Source organism: Hippopotamus amphibius, chromosome 4, assembly GCF_030028045.1.
Source record: "Hippopotamus amphibius kiboko isolate mHipAmp2 chromosome 4, mHipAmp2.hap2, whole genome shotgun sequence".
In the NCBI taxonomy this organism is placed as follows: Eukaryota; Metazoa; Chordata; class Mammalia; order Artiodactyla; family Hippopotamidae; genus Hippopotamus; species Hippopotamus amphibius.
The window spans coordinates 136,082,537-136,095,383 of NC_080189.1; the positions used below are offsets into that span (position 1 = coordinate 136,082,537).

At 49.5% G+C, this 12,847-nt stretch overlaps 1 protein-coding gene across 1 annotated transcript in view; it reads left to right on the top strand.

The window, feature by feature from the left end:
* Nucleotides 1-3,024: 3,024 nt before the first annotated feature.
* Nucleotides 3,025-12,847, top strand: part of MKX (mohawk homeobox) — a 65,011-nt gene continuing 55,188 nt past the window's right edge. The window contains exons 1-2 of the mRNA XM_057733363.1: nucleotides 3,025-3,212; nucleotides 4,902-5,061. Of these exons, the coding sequence (XP_057589346.1) occupies nucleotides 3,025-3,212; nucleotides 4,902-5,061 (348 nt within the window). The remainder of the gene's footprint in view (nucleotides 3,213-4,901; nucleotides 5,062-12,847) is intronic.

A 12,847-nucleotide genomic window follows, 5' to 3' on the forward strand; every position in this document is an offset into this window, starting at 1 on the left:
ATCTCCTTTGCTCCATGCAGATGCTGGCCCTGCTCTCGCCGTCTCTTCCACACCTGGGTACCGTGGGTTGCGTACCTGGGCCCGCCTCGACCCCGCCTTGCCGCCTACCTGCCGGCGCTGGCCCTGGAAGGTGACTGCGTGCCTGGCCTGGAGACAGCCAGGGCCTCACAAGCCCAGTGACACGAGAAAAGGGGCTCAAGCACCTTCCGCCATCCGCTCTCACGCGTCACAGGCACAAACCGAGCTCTAACTTCACAACAGCTAATCGCGAGGGGGGAAAAGGGCGCGTCGCAGTGCCCTCTCCAGCCCAGCCACGCGTGGTGAAATTTCCGGCGCTCGGGCCAGCTAAGACACGGGATCTGCACCGCAGCCGCTCAGCTCTCAGCGCCCGAGCAGGGCGCTCCTGCGGCCTCTCCAATCGCTCCCCGAAGTGCGAAGGAAATCGCCCTTTTGCTCCGCGCCTGCGAGGCCGGCGGCTCCCAGAGCCGGGCCGGCAGGGGAGGACTCGACGCACCGGGGACTTCCCGGCGGCGCCAGCTCCTCCGCGAGGGTTAACGGCGGTCCCCGCGGAGGCTTCCTCTCGCCGGCCCGGGAACGTGGATATCGCGCCCGCAGGATGTTCGCCGGCTGGGCCTGGCGGTCAGGAAACATGAGAAGGCCTCGCTATTCCTATTCCCGGGCCGCGCGCGCCCGTCTGGGTAAATAAAGCCGCGACGCCGGCGGTGGCGGCGGTGAGCGCGCTGGAGGCCGCGCGGAGAACATGCGGCGGGGATGGGAGCGCGCGTAGCCTCGACGGGGGAGAGCCAGCCGCCCTGCCGCCGGCCGCGGGCCCCACCGCCGCAGGTACAGCCCGCGGTCGCGGCGTCCCGGCGCAGGGCCGCGGGAAGGGAGGCTCTCGAAGGCTCCGGAGCCGCTCCTTCCCGCTGCCCCGCGCGCCTGGGCTCTCCCCGCCCTTCCCCCACCTCCCTCCGAGGTCCGTCGGGAAGCTCCCTGGAGGGGTGGGGGTGGGGGTGGCGGCCGAGGCTGGCCCGAGGGTCCTCGAGGAGCCGAGGAGCCGGGGAGCCCGCCTAGCCGCGCCTCCTTTGCTTAAAATTATTCGCGGGCGTTGGGCGGGGCGGTTCCTCGGGGAGGGAGCTCCCCAAGCCACCGGGTAAGTGGGGAGCGCGGAGCCGAGAGGCGGCGTTGGGGACCGCGCGGCGGCCCCCGGCCCCCCCGGCGTCAGGACCCAGCTTTCGGCCTCCCGCCGCGCCCGCCGCCTGCGGACCCAGCCGCGCCGGGGTCCGTGGCTGCGACCTCTGCGTGGGCTTGGGACGGCGGGGAGGGTCCGCTAGGCAAACCAGGAAAACACGCCGTCGCAAATAGGAGGACAGGGCTGAGGTGGGGACGGACAGAGGGGCTGGGAAACGGGCGTGCTTCACGGAAAGAGCAGCCTGAACGCAAGTCACTAAGCGCACGGATTTAAAAGGAAAACCAAGGCGCGTCCTGACGCCTTGAACGAGGGCTGCGAGCGCGGACCTCTGCTCTCGCGGACCTCTGCTCTCGCGCTGGCCGCCCAGGCTGTGTGAGCACCCCAGACACGTACCTGTCTGCGCGGGAGGACTCAGCCGCATGGCCCACGGGGCAGCCAGCCGAGGTGTGATCTCACCTCCCCACGAACACTCGCGGGAGCCGTCCTTTCACCGCTGCGGTCACGACCCTAAACGTCGCGCGTGGCCGCTGCGGCGGCGGCGGCCGGAGGGCGGGGCGGGGGGCGTTGTGGAGCGCGGGCACCCTGCGTGTGTGCGGGGGGCGGCGGCCCTCGCCGGGGCGGGGCGGGGTGAGGGGGCGCCGGCTGCTCAGGGACGGGAGCTGCCCCCCGGGCGCGAGGCGGGGGTGGGGGCGGGCCGGGGCGGCTGCGCGCCTCCGGGCGGTCACCCGGCTGCTCCGCGGCGGCGCGGCGCGGCTCGGCCCCCGACGCTCACGCGCGGCGGGCAGAGGCTCCGGCCCCCGCGACCCGGGAGGTGAGCTGGCGGTTCTTCCCGACGGGGGCAGCCGCGGGCCCGGCGGTGCGCGGACTGCGACCCTTTTCCCGCTCCTTCACTCCTTTGCAACTTTTGAAATGGTTGCCCGAGACCCCAGAAAGGGGTGGGTGTGGAAGGACACCGAGCTCGAGGTTCACACTCGCGCCGCGAAAGGCAACGGCACTGACAGCCGGCCCCTTGGGGCAGGGACCCTGCGCGTCCGGAGCGGGCTGCGGGGTGGTAGGAGCCTCGGGGGGATGGGGGAGAGTATGGTGCATTCGTCCCTGATGCCACTTAACTTTCTAGCTCTGGAATCTGCTAACTTTCCCTGCCCTCACCCCCACCCCAGCCGGAAAAAGGACGCAGGGGTTTCAGCCAAACCATCCAGGATCTAGAAAACATGCAAATCCCCGAAATCCTGGTACGGCCTGGGACTCATTAACTAGGGCTTGCGGATGCGGTTGTTCATGTTACCCCCAGTTTTTCCTTTCTTTCAACCAACTCCTCCTTACGACCCCGAGTGGGAGCTCTGAGAGGCTTTAGTCTTCTACTGCGATTGAAGAACCACGCGCGGCCCCGCGCCTGTCCTCCGCTTGCTCCGGAGTGTGCTTCATCCTGATTAAAACCGACTCAGGAAGGCTCGTTTAGGAATCACTTTCCTTTGCCCTCGCGGGTAAACTAGTCCTGGTTGAAATTCCTTGGGAGCTGGGAGGCCGGGGCAAAGAAGAAGGCGGGTACCTGTCCCGGGAGTGACGGGGATTGCGGGGGGCGGGGGGGGAGGCGGTGTAGCCAGGTAGCGGGAGGCGAGGGTTCCTGCGTTCAGGTGCCGCCGCGCCGCTCCTCCCCCGGGCTCCGCAGCCCCGCGCCGCGGCCGAGTTCGGGGCTCGGGACGCTCAGGAGCTTGAACGCTCTCGGCGAGTAATGCGATGCATCTTTATCTCCTAGAACCAGAGCCCTGCGGAGCTCCCGGCGGCCCGGCCCCAAGGCGCTGCGGCCGCGCCGCGCGCCCCTGCCTGCCCGCGCCATGAACACCATCGTCTTCAACAAGCTCAGCGGCGCCGTGCTTTTTGAGGACCGCGGGGCTCCGGAGCGGGAGCGGGGCGGCCGGCCCTACGGCGGCGTCCTGGACAGTCCCCATGCTCGCCCCGAGGTGGGCATTACGGAGGGCCCGCCCCTCAAGGACAACCTGGGCCTGAGACACCGGAGGACCGGGTATGCGCACCCTCCCGGGGCCCCTGCCCGCCCGCTGCTGGGAGAGGTGGGGGCGGTGAGAGGCGCGGCCGTGCTCGTGGCAACCGGGGCCTGCGGATTAGGGGCCCGTGGATTAGGGGCCGGTGGATTAGGGGCCCGTAGTTTCCAGTGAGGACGGGTCTCCGCCTCCTGGTTTCGCACATTCTCATTTTAAGGTGTTAGTCGCTCAAAGTATGGGGTATCGATTCGTCAGAACAGCTCAAAAGAGGCTCGTTGGAAACGGAGGACGTCTGAAACTGCCCCTGTCCTCCGATGCCTGGACCTCAGGGCGGGGGTTATTTGCCGCTCTCCGGACCGCGGGTGCAGATGCGCGGCTGAGGGGGAGGCGGAAAGGACTGAGCGGAATGCATGAGCACAGGGCAGGGCCGAGCAATCGGGTATCCCCAGGTCAGGCCAGCCCCGTGGGCTTCCCCGCCCCCGTGTCACGACAGGGCCTTGCATCGGCCAAGGTGTTGGGAAGGTCGGCTCTCCGCAGGACACCCCGGACGCGCGCGGCTTGGCAGGGTCCGCCGCGAGCCCGGAGGGGGGTGCCGCGGGCCTGCTGGGCCAGGTTTCGGTTCCGCGGGCTGAGGGGCTGCGGGGCTGCGGGGGGGGTGGGGGGGGGCGGGCAGCGGGCAGCCGGCTGCTTCGGCTGCAGAGGCGCGGAGGGCCGTCTGTAGCCCCCGCCACGTCCCGCGGCTCCGGGGGTGCCCCGCGGGGGAGGGGCGGCCGTACTGGCCGGTGCATCTGAAAGATTGCATCAGCTGCTTGTTCTGCAGCGCTGCCGGTTCGTGAAATAGAGATTGGGTTTCGTCAAAATGTTACTACCAGTCCTCACGGATGGAATTGCATTTCAAAGCGTTTAAAGAGGCGAAAGCCCTGGAGGCTGCAGCGCAGGCGCGCGAGCCTCGCTCAGCGGCGGGGCGCGCGGGCGGCGGCGCGGCGACCCCTCCCGGAGCCGCTGGGGAGCGCAGCGCCGGGCTCCCCGCCGCTGCCCGCTCTCCCTCCTAGGGACGTGCTTTTCCTGAGGTCTTGTTTCTTCACCCGGTTGGTCAGAACCTTTCCATACTTTGAAGCTCTCCCTAATGTCATGCAAAGTCCCTTGTAGTGTTTTGGGCTTGTTTTTGTTTGTTTGCTTTTTTTCGGTTCTGCATCTTTCCTCCTCAAGCTCTTTCTTGGAAAGTTTCCCCTTTACCCAGAGGATCAAAAGATACAAGGCAGAGCTCGAAGAGGCCCAGGGCAGTGGGGCGGCCGCCACCCCTTGCTTTATTCCCACCGTCCAGTGGGCGACGGGAAGCCCCGAGCGGCGGGCATGAGTCTGAAAGAACATTCGAGAGCCAACCTCAGCCTCTACCCGGCCCGCGAGGCCAGGGCCCCTGGAGGAACGGTGACAGCCCTGCTGCGCAGATCTGTGGCTTGAAATTACAAAACAGTTTCCTTCAAATCACCTAAACCTCTCATCCTTGGCTTCAAGATTTCCCCCTTTTCAGCATTAAGCTGGCGGCCTTGACTGCCACCCGCCCCTCCTGTGACACGCAGGCCATCATCCCCGCCTGGGGTCCAGGGCCGGGGGCGCGCGGGGCGGGGGTCGCCGCAGGCTGAAGCGCCTGCAGACCCGGGGGGCCCGGCGGGCAGCGCTCACCGGGGCCCCCTCCTCTCCTGGTGTCCCAGGGCCCGGCAGAACGGCGGGAAGGTGAGGCACAAGCGGCAGGCCCTGCAAGACATGGCGCGGCCCCTCAAGCAGTGGCTGTACAAGCACCGCGACAATCCCTACCCCACCAAGACGGAGAAGATTCTCCTGGCGCTCGGCTCGCAGATGACGCTGGTGCAGGTAATGGGGCCCACCGAGCCCCTGCCCCCTCTCTTGGCGAGGCTGGGGAGGGGTCTCCTCCTCCCCGCGGCTGGGGCAGGGTGGGGCCCTGACAGGCGGGGCGAATGCCCCAGCTGCTGTGGCTCAGGGGCAGAGTTCTGTTGCGGGAAGAGTTTCTGGGTTTTCTCCCACCTTTCTGAGCTTGGTCCAGGAGGGATTGCATGGTGTTTGTGAAGGAGGGCAGTGAAACGTCAAGTGCAGAGTCGTGAGAAGGTGTCTGGGAGTCTGGATTTATGGGCCATACTTGTGTAGGTGGCTCCAGATGGGACTACCCCGCAGTGATTTGCATCCAGATCACCGGGAGGACTTGTTAAAGCACACATTGCTGGCCCCCACCCCGGAGCTTGTAGTAGGTCTTGGGTGGGGACGATAATTTATATTTCTGACAACTTCTTGGGGGTGATTTGAAGACCAGGCAGAAAGTCACCCCATGTTAAAGGTCAAGTACAGGATAACTTCAAATGTACCATTTCTGACAGAGCTAGGAGATGAGTTGGAAGGGCGAGAAGTGGGTTTGGGATTTTTTTTTTTCCCTCTCTTTTAATAAAAGTCACTCTGGGTATTGGCTAGAATCCACACAATTTTGCTGCTAGTGTCTTTCAACTCCGGTTAAGAAGAGGCAGATTTCAGATGGTGGGGTTACTTGGTGAAGTGTAGAGAAATGGTCTTGTTTGTTTCCTCTTTAATGAAGAATACTGCTTTACATTTGACAAGTTTTTTCCTCCATAATTGCATCTGACTGATATTCACAAAATCGGGGCGAGGTAGAGCACTTATTGTCAGCATTTCCCAGATGATGTAGCCAAGGCAGGAGGAACTGTGTTAGTAGGGGTGGAGATAGGCCTGGAAATAATGTAATTCCATATCAAATACTCTTTCCATCACACCAGTTTTCTTTCATAAATATAGTGGCATGAAGTTTTATGCCTGCAAACAGAACAGATTTACTCAGAAAGAGGAGAGGAGGAGCTAAGTGAGCTGAGAAGGCTCATGTGTTAAAGTAGTACTGCATCACTGCATTTGTGAAATTTTGGTCATTCCACGAAAATTATAGTAAGTGAGAACCCCAAAATAAAAGGCAATGTTTAACTATTAGATAACATAAAAATTGCTTTCCAGAGTATTTACGATTGTCATTTTAGGAATTACTAGAAAGTTTGAGAAAGCATGAAAATTGACTTGTACTCAGGCTTATTAAAACTATTATATGCATTTTTCTGCTTATTTTCAGAATACAATTGTAGAGAAAAACATCTGTTTTGCTTTATATTAACAGGCAATAGTATTAATAGTGATTTGCTACAGCACTGGAGGGGAAAATTAATTTAGTGTTCTTGGCTTAATATCTGTTTAACATAAAGCTATGAACTTTTAGTGATTTTCCAAAGTAGTTTTTAAATAAATTATTCTAGTCAAAAAATCTGACTTAAGAAAATAAATGCATATGTTCAAATTTCAGTGTAAACTGGTATGTTATTTATTTTGAAAATACACTAATTTATAGAGCTATTTGAATATTTCACTCTGATGTCAACAATAAAACATTAGATTCTTGATCATATAGTTCCATATTTAGTACTTGCCATTCTTTCAGACAGAAAGCAAAAAATGGTTATGACATATTTAGGACATTTTTAATTATGAAAAGTATTATTTGTCATTAGCAGAGATTTAAATTTTCACGTGCAGTAGTTTTTTTTTTGATCTGCATTACACGTATCATTTTGATACAGAATCAAATTATTTTCTACCTGTAGTGATAGTTCAAATACAAATAACAATTTTTTTTGCATTAAGATCTTGATAAGACTGTTGCATTTTTCTAACTTACATGAAGCTTTTATTCATGTAATGAAAAATTTTCCCATCATATTTTCTCTCACACTAGTCTTCAGAAAATAAAAAGGCATGCAAATATGTAATTTTTGCAGAGGTAATAATTTATAATTATAATTGATACCTATTTAATGATTTCCAGGTTTTATAGTAAATGAAGTTGGTTTCTGGAACTTTAAAGTGATAAATGGAAAAAAATCAAAATGTATAGAATAACCAAGGGACCCATATATATCATTCAGTTTGGATCCTATTAATTCTCAATTAGGCACAATGGAATATCTATGTAAGAAAATATATATATTTATGAATTTAAAGGTTTGTGTAAGTCAGACATATGTTAAACATCCAAAGCAAATTCTGACTCCGTGGAAACCAAATAAATTATGTCAATACATTTCACTTCTGGGAGAAAAATATCAAGCTGTGATCTGAATAAAGCTTTTGAGCCCTGCAAATTAGACCCCTTTTTCATGAGTCAGGTTCTCCCAGTGAATAAATTTCTCCTGTGGAGTCAGCCTTCTTGAGAAAACTGATCATGTCTTATTTATCTTTGTCCTCCCAGTTCACCCCAGCCCAGTACTTTCCAGATAGTAAACTCTTCATACATGCTTGCGGACTGAATAGGTTCTAACTGGGGAATACCTCTGTAATCACCATGTGACTTCCTCAAACATCTTTCTGGAAACTGGAGAATGTCTTGAAATCAGACTAAGATATTCTGGTTTTGAAAATCCATCTCATTGTAGGGAATACACAGAGGGCAGCTAATTATCTTAATGTACACGTTAATTCTACAGGACGAGCATATAACTCACCTTATTATTTTCAGCATATCTGGAAATATGTCATATTTTGTGTCTATAGACAAATATGGAGTGCTCCCCTTATTTCTGGCTCCAGACTCTATTTCTTGTTTATTGTAATAACTCTTATCTCTGCTTCTCATAATTTATATTAATAAGTTGTCAGTATAATTATTTTGTTCCTTAACTACTGGAGTGTCTTATATTTTTGAAAATTTCTCTTACACTTAATAGTTCCCTTTTGGTTATGTGTCAAACTGTCAAACTTTTCATAAGAAGTACTTTTGCTACTCCAAAGGGTGTAAAACCTGGTCCACAATCTCCATTAAGCCTAGAAACAAAATGCTGAAACTTTAATGGAGGGAATTTTTTTAGGACCACAGAAGTTACTTTTTCTGATAAATAGAAGTTCTGAGGATATTAATCAACACTGCATTTTGTTCATCCCTGAGAAATGAGGCAGAGAAAGGTATTTATGCAACTTTCATTTTTTTCTATTCACTAGACTCAGCAATTTGTCTTAATTTGCCGTAACTTCATTATTAATCTGCCACCTTCCTAATAAGATATACGTACTTTTATAAAATTAACATGAAGATGATTTGTGTGTGTGTGTTGATTTTAACCAAATATTCTATTGTGCTTGATTCCTCTGACTGACCATTGTTCAAACATTATAAAAATATGCTCTCTACTCTCGAAATATAAATAGCTTTATTGTGGAATAACAGATATGTGATTGGGGTTTTGTATCATTGTAGGATATGGAGTTTACCCAGGGAATAATTGCCTCTGAAGAAGTTTTTAAAAGAAGAGCAGATGGGGGCTGTACCTGGTTTCAATATTTCCCATAGTCTATGCATATATATTTAAAATATATTTATGTTTTTTCCTGGATCAAAGAGTAAAATGATTTTTTTTCATGATCACAATACAGAGTGCAGTGCAAGTGGAGATAGAGACTACATTTTAGTGATTGGGTGTTAGTGTTCCCTTCTCTTATGGTAGACATTTCAAATTCCTGTGATACAGCTGTGTGCCATTTGGTTAAATCTGCTGTGTTGCAAGATTTTGCCCCGTGTTGACATAGCTTTTGATTGGTGTTGAGTGCTTCTGCTGAGATACGTGTGCAGTTATCAACTGCAAGGATCATAGCCGCTGTTAAATGTTCAACAAAACCTCAGATTGGTCCTTGTACATTATTCCAAGTGTTAAACTACATGGTGTAGAAATGAGGTGTTCAATACTTCAGTCGAATGACCAAATCGAAGTTGTTAATTCTGTGTGTTCAAAGGTGGACAGATGCCAGAATATCCCCTTGGGTTTACTGCAGTGATTGCTCTGTCAATATGATGAGCGCGAACACTTCTGTTAGAGGAGGATGAAAATTACTTCGTTTTCTCTTCCAGCTCCTAGATGTTTGGTTCTCTAAGCTTTCCTTATAAATACAGTGTTTTTAAAGCTCTGGGTTGGACATTAAAATGCTGTTGCAGAACCTATACTTGGTAAGGAGGCCTGTTTCGTGTAAAATAGAATTTCAAGAGAATTTGAATAACCTGAAGGAATCCATAGTAAGTTAAAGGTAGAAAATTTGAACTGGTGTTTTTACCATCATTGAAACAGGTGGCGTTTGCATCAGTTCTTCAGGAAAAAACTTGTGAAGTGATACTTTTGCAAATTTGTTCAACTGTTGTCTGCTGTTTGCATAACTTAACACAAGAAGATATTAAACACCCCAGACTATATCCGGCCCTTAGGTTGTACTGTAAATTTCTGATGATAAAACACTGGCAGAGAAAATGTATTAGTAGATTGGGTGCCAGTCAAACTTATGAAATCAGTTTAGAACTAGCCTGTTAGACACCAGCAAACCTTTATGGAAAATCTTCTGATGTATAATTAATATACTCTGCTAAGAACTATGAGTATACAAAACATAAGAAATGATATGACTCCTATATATGAAAAGCTAGCTAATCCCAGCGTGACATTTAAAGGTCCCTATTTTTGTATGTTAGAATTATAAGTATATTGATTTTTTTAACAATTAGAAGTCCATTGCATGTTAATATAAATATGAAGAGTTTCATAAGAATTGAATTTTACACGATGTGGTACTGTGTGTTGGTTGTATTAAAAGTTAAAGTCACTTAACATTTAAAATTAGCCTCTGAATTATATGATGTTTAGTAAACAAAGTAACAAAAAAGTTTTGGAGTTGGATTCCAATAAATATAAGTGACATAGGCATGGGGGAAGTTGCAGGCTGTCCTCTGTGTGTGAGAGGAGCAGAGAAGGAGATAAGACACAGCTCTCTGATTGCTGAAGGGAGTAGTGGTCAAGAGCAGAAGGTAGGTTGGTACCCACCATGCAGGAGATGAATGAACACTTACAGGAGAGCATGGATGGTATTCTCACATCTGAATTTTCAGCGTTGGCCAGGGTGTCAGGAACCATAAAGTTCTGAAACGATGAGTGACTTACCTAAACTCACACAGCCTGTTTTTGGCAAAGTCAGAACAGGAAAGCAGGTCTCTTTCCATTATACCACATTTAGAGGATAACAGGACATGAATGAGGATTTGAAAATGCTAAGTAATTAAATCATAACAGTGCAGCAGCACCTGAATTTGATGGTGGTGGTGAAGATCCATTCATGAGGACAGAATGGAAGGTAGGGAAATTCAAAAAAATAATGTTCTAAAATTCCAAGTTGGTACTAACTAGGACTTGGACGAGCATTTTGGCCGTGACTTGGGAGAATAGTGCAAGTTCACTCGTGTATTGTAGTTAATCATGGATAGCTCTTCACTGCTAGTCCTTTTGTGTGTGCAGGGGACAAAGTTTATTCATTCCCAGCACTTAACACCACTGCTAAAGCACAGGAGCTACTCAGTATGCATTTGTTGACTGAATAGTCCCAGAAATTGTCTGTTTGTAGAGTTTGGAGGAGACTGAGAATTTGAAGTCAGACTAAACCATAATAATAATAGCACAGCATGGCAGGAAGAGGAGTTGGTGGAGTCTGAGGCTTCTGAAATGCCATGGTGAGATATTACACCACTGCATATAAATTTGAGGACAGTTATCATTGCTTAAAACACAGAGCGAATTGGGAGATTGGGATTACCATATATACATTACTAAAAAGAAAAAAAATATCAAATGGTACACTTTCAATACATGCAGTTTATTGTATGTCAATTATATTTCAATAAAAGTTCTTTAAAAAAAAGACACAGAAGAAAGATAGCGGTGAAGTAGAAGGACGTGGAATGCATCCCTCTCCACAGATGCATCAGGAATGCACCAAAAGACACAATTCCCACAGAGAACTAGCTGAACACCAACAAACGACCTGAGACACCAGAAAGGACTGCAAAGATCCTGACATAACTGGGACAAGCAACCTCTGAAGTCTGGACTACTCCATCAGAAGTCAAATGGGAGACCCTGGGGAGGGAGCACTGAATCCAGGTTGCTAGACTACTAGGGAGTCCTCAGACACAAGGAAGATTAACTGCAGAGAACTCTCACGGAGCCCTGTATCAGAGTCTAAGACTCGGCTTCATCTGGCTGTCTACAGCTGCCAGTGCTGGACACCTCACACCAAACTACAAACAAGACAGGAACACAGACCCACCCATCAGCACACAGACTACCTAAAGCCATATTAACCTCACAGATACCGTAAAACACACCACCTGACACGGCCCTGCTCATCAGAGAGAAAAGACACAGAGCCACACAACGGAAAGCAGACACCAGACTCCCCCACCAGGAAGCCTACTCAAGACACTGGACAAACCCCACCACAGCGGGCAAAGGGCAGAAACAAGAGGAATTACCACTAGGCAGCATAGGGAAAGGAGACAGCAAATCCTATAAATTAGACAAAATGAGAAAACAAAAAAACACCAAGCAGTCAAAGGAGCAGGAAAAAACCCACAAGACCAAATAAATGAAGAGGAAATAGGAAAATTGCCTGAAAAAGAGTTCAGAGTAATGGTAGTAAAGATGATCCAAAATCTAGATCACAAAATACAGAAAATACAAGAAACAGTTAATAAGGACTCAGAAGAACTAAAGAGCAAACAGTAATGGACAACAAAATAACTGAAATTTAAAATACTCTAGATGGTATAAACAGAAGAATAACTGAGGCAGAAGAAAAAATAAGTGAGTTGAAAGATAGAATGTGGGAAATAACTGCCACAGAACAGGAAAGAGAAAAAAGAATAAAAAGAATGGAAGATAGTCTCAGGGACCTTGGTGACAACATTAAGCGCACCAACATTCAAATCATAGGCATCCCAGAAGAAGAAGAAAAAAAGAAAAGGCCTGACAAAATATTTGAACAGGTTATAGTGGAAAACTTCCCCAACATGGGAAAGGAAATAATTAATCAGTCCAAGAAGCACAGAGAGTCCCATACAGAATAAACCCAAGGAGAAACACACCGAGGCACATATTAATCAGACTAACAAAAAGTAAACACAAAGAAAAAAATATTAAAAGCAGCAAGAGAAAAGCAACAGATAACATATAAAGGAAAACCCATAAGGATAACAGTTGATCTTTCCACAGAAACTCTGCAGGCCAGAAGGAAGTGGCAGGATATACTGAAAGTCCTGAAAGAGAAAAAACTACAGCCAAGAATACTCTACCCAGCAAGAATCTCATTCAGATTTGATGGAGAAATCAAAAGCTTTATAGACAAGCAAAAGTTAAGAGAATTCAGCACCACCAAACCAGCCTTACAACAATTGCTAAAGGAACTTCTCTAAGTAGGAAACACAGGAGAAGGAAAAGACCTACAAAAACAAACCCAAAACAATTAAGAAAATGGTAATAGGAACACACATGTCAGTAATCACCTTAAATGTAAATGGATTAAATGCTCCAACCAAAAGACACAGAATGGTTCAATGGATACAAAAACAAGACCCTTTTATATGCTGCCTACAAGAAACCCACTTCAGACCAAGGGATACATATAGACTGAAAGTAAAGGGATGGAAAAAGATATTCCATGCAAATGGAAGTCAAAAGAAAGTTGGAGTAGCAATACTCATATCAGACAAATTAGACTTTAAAGTAAAGAC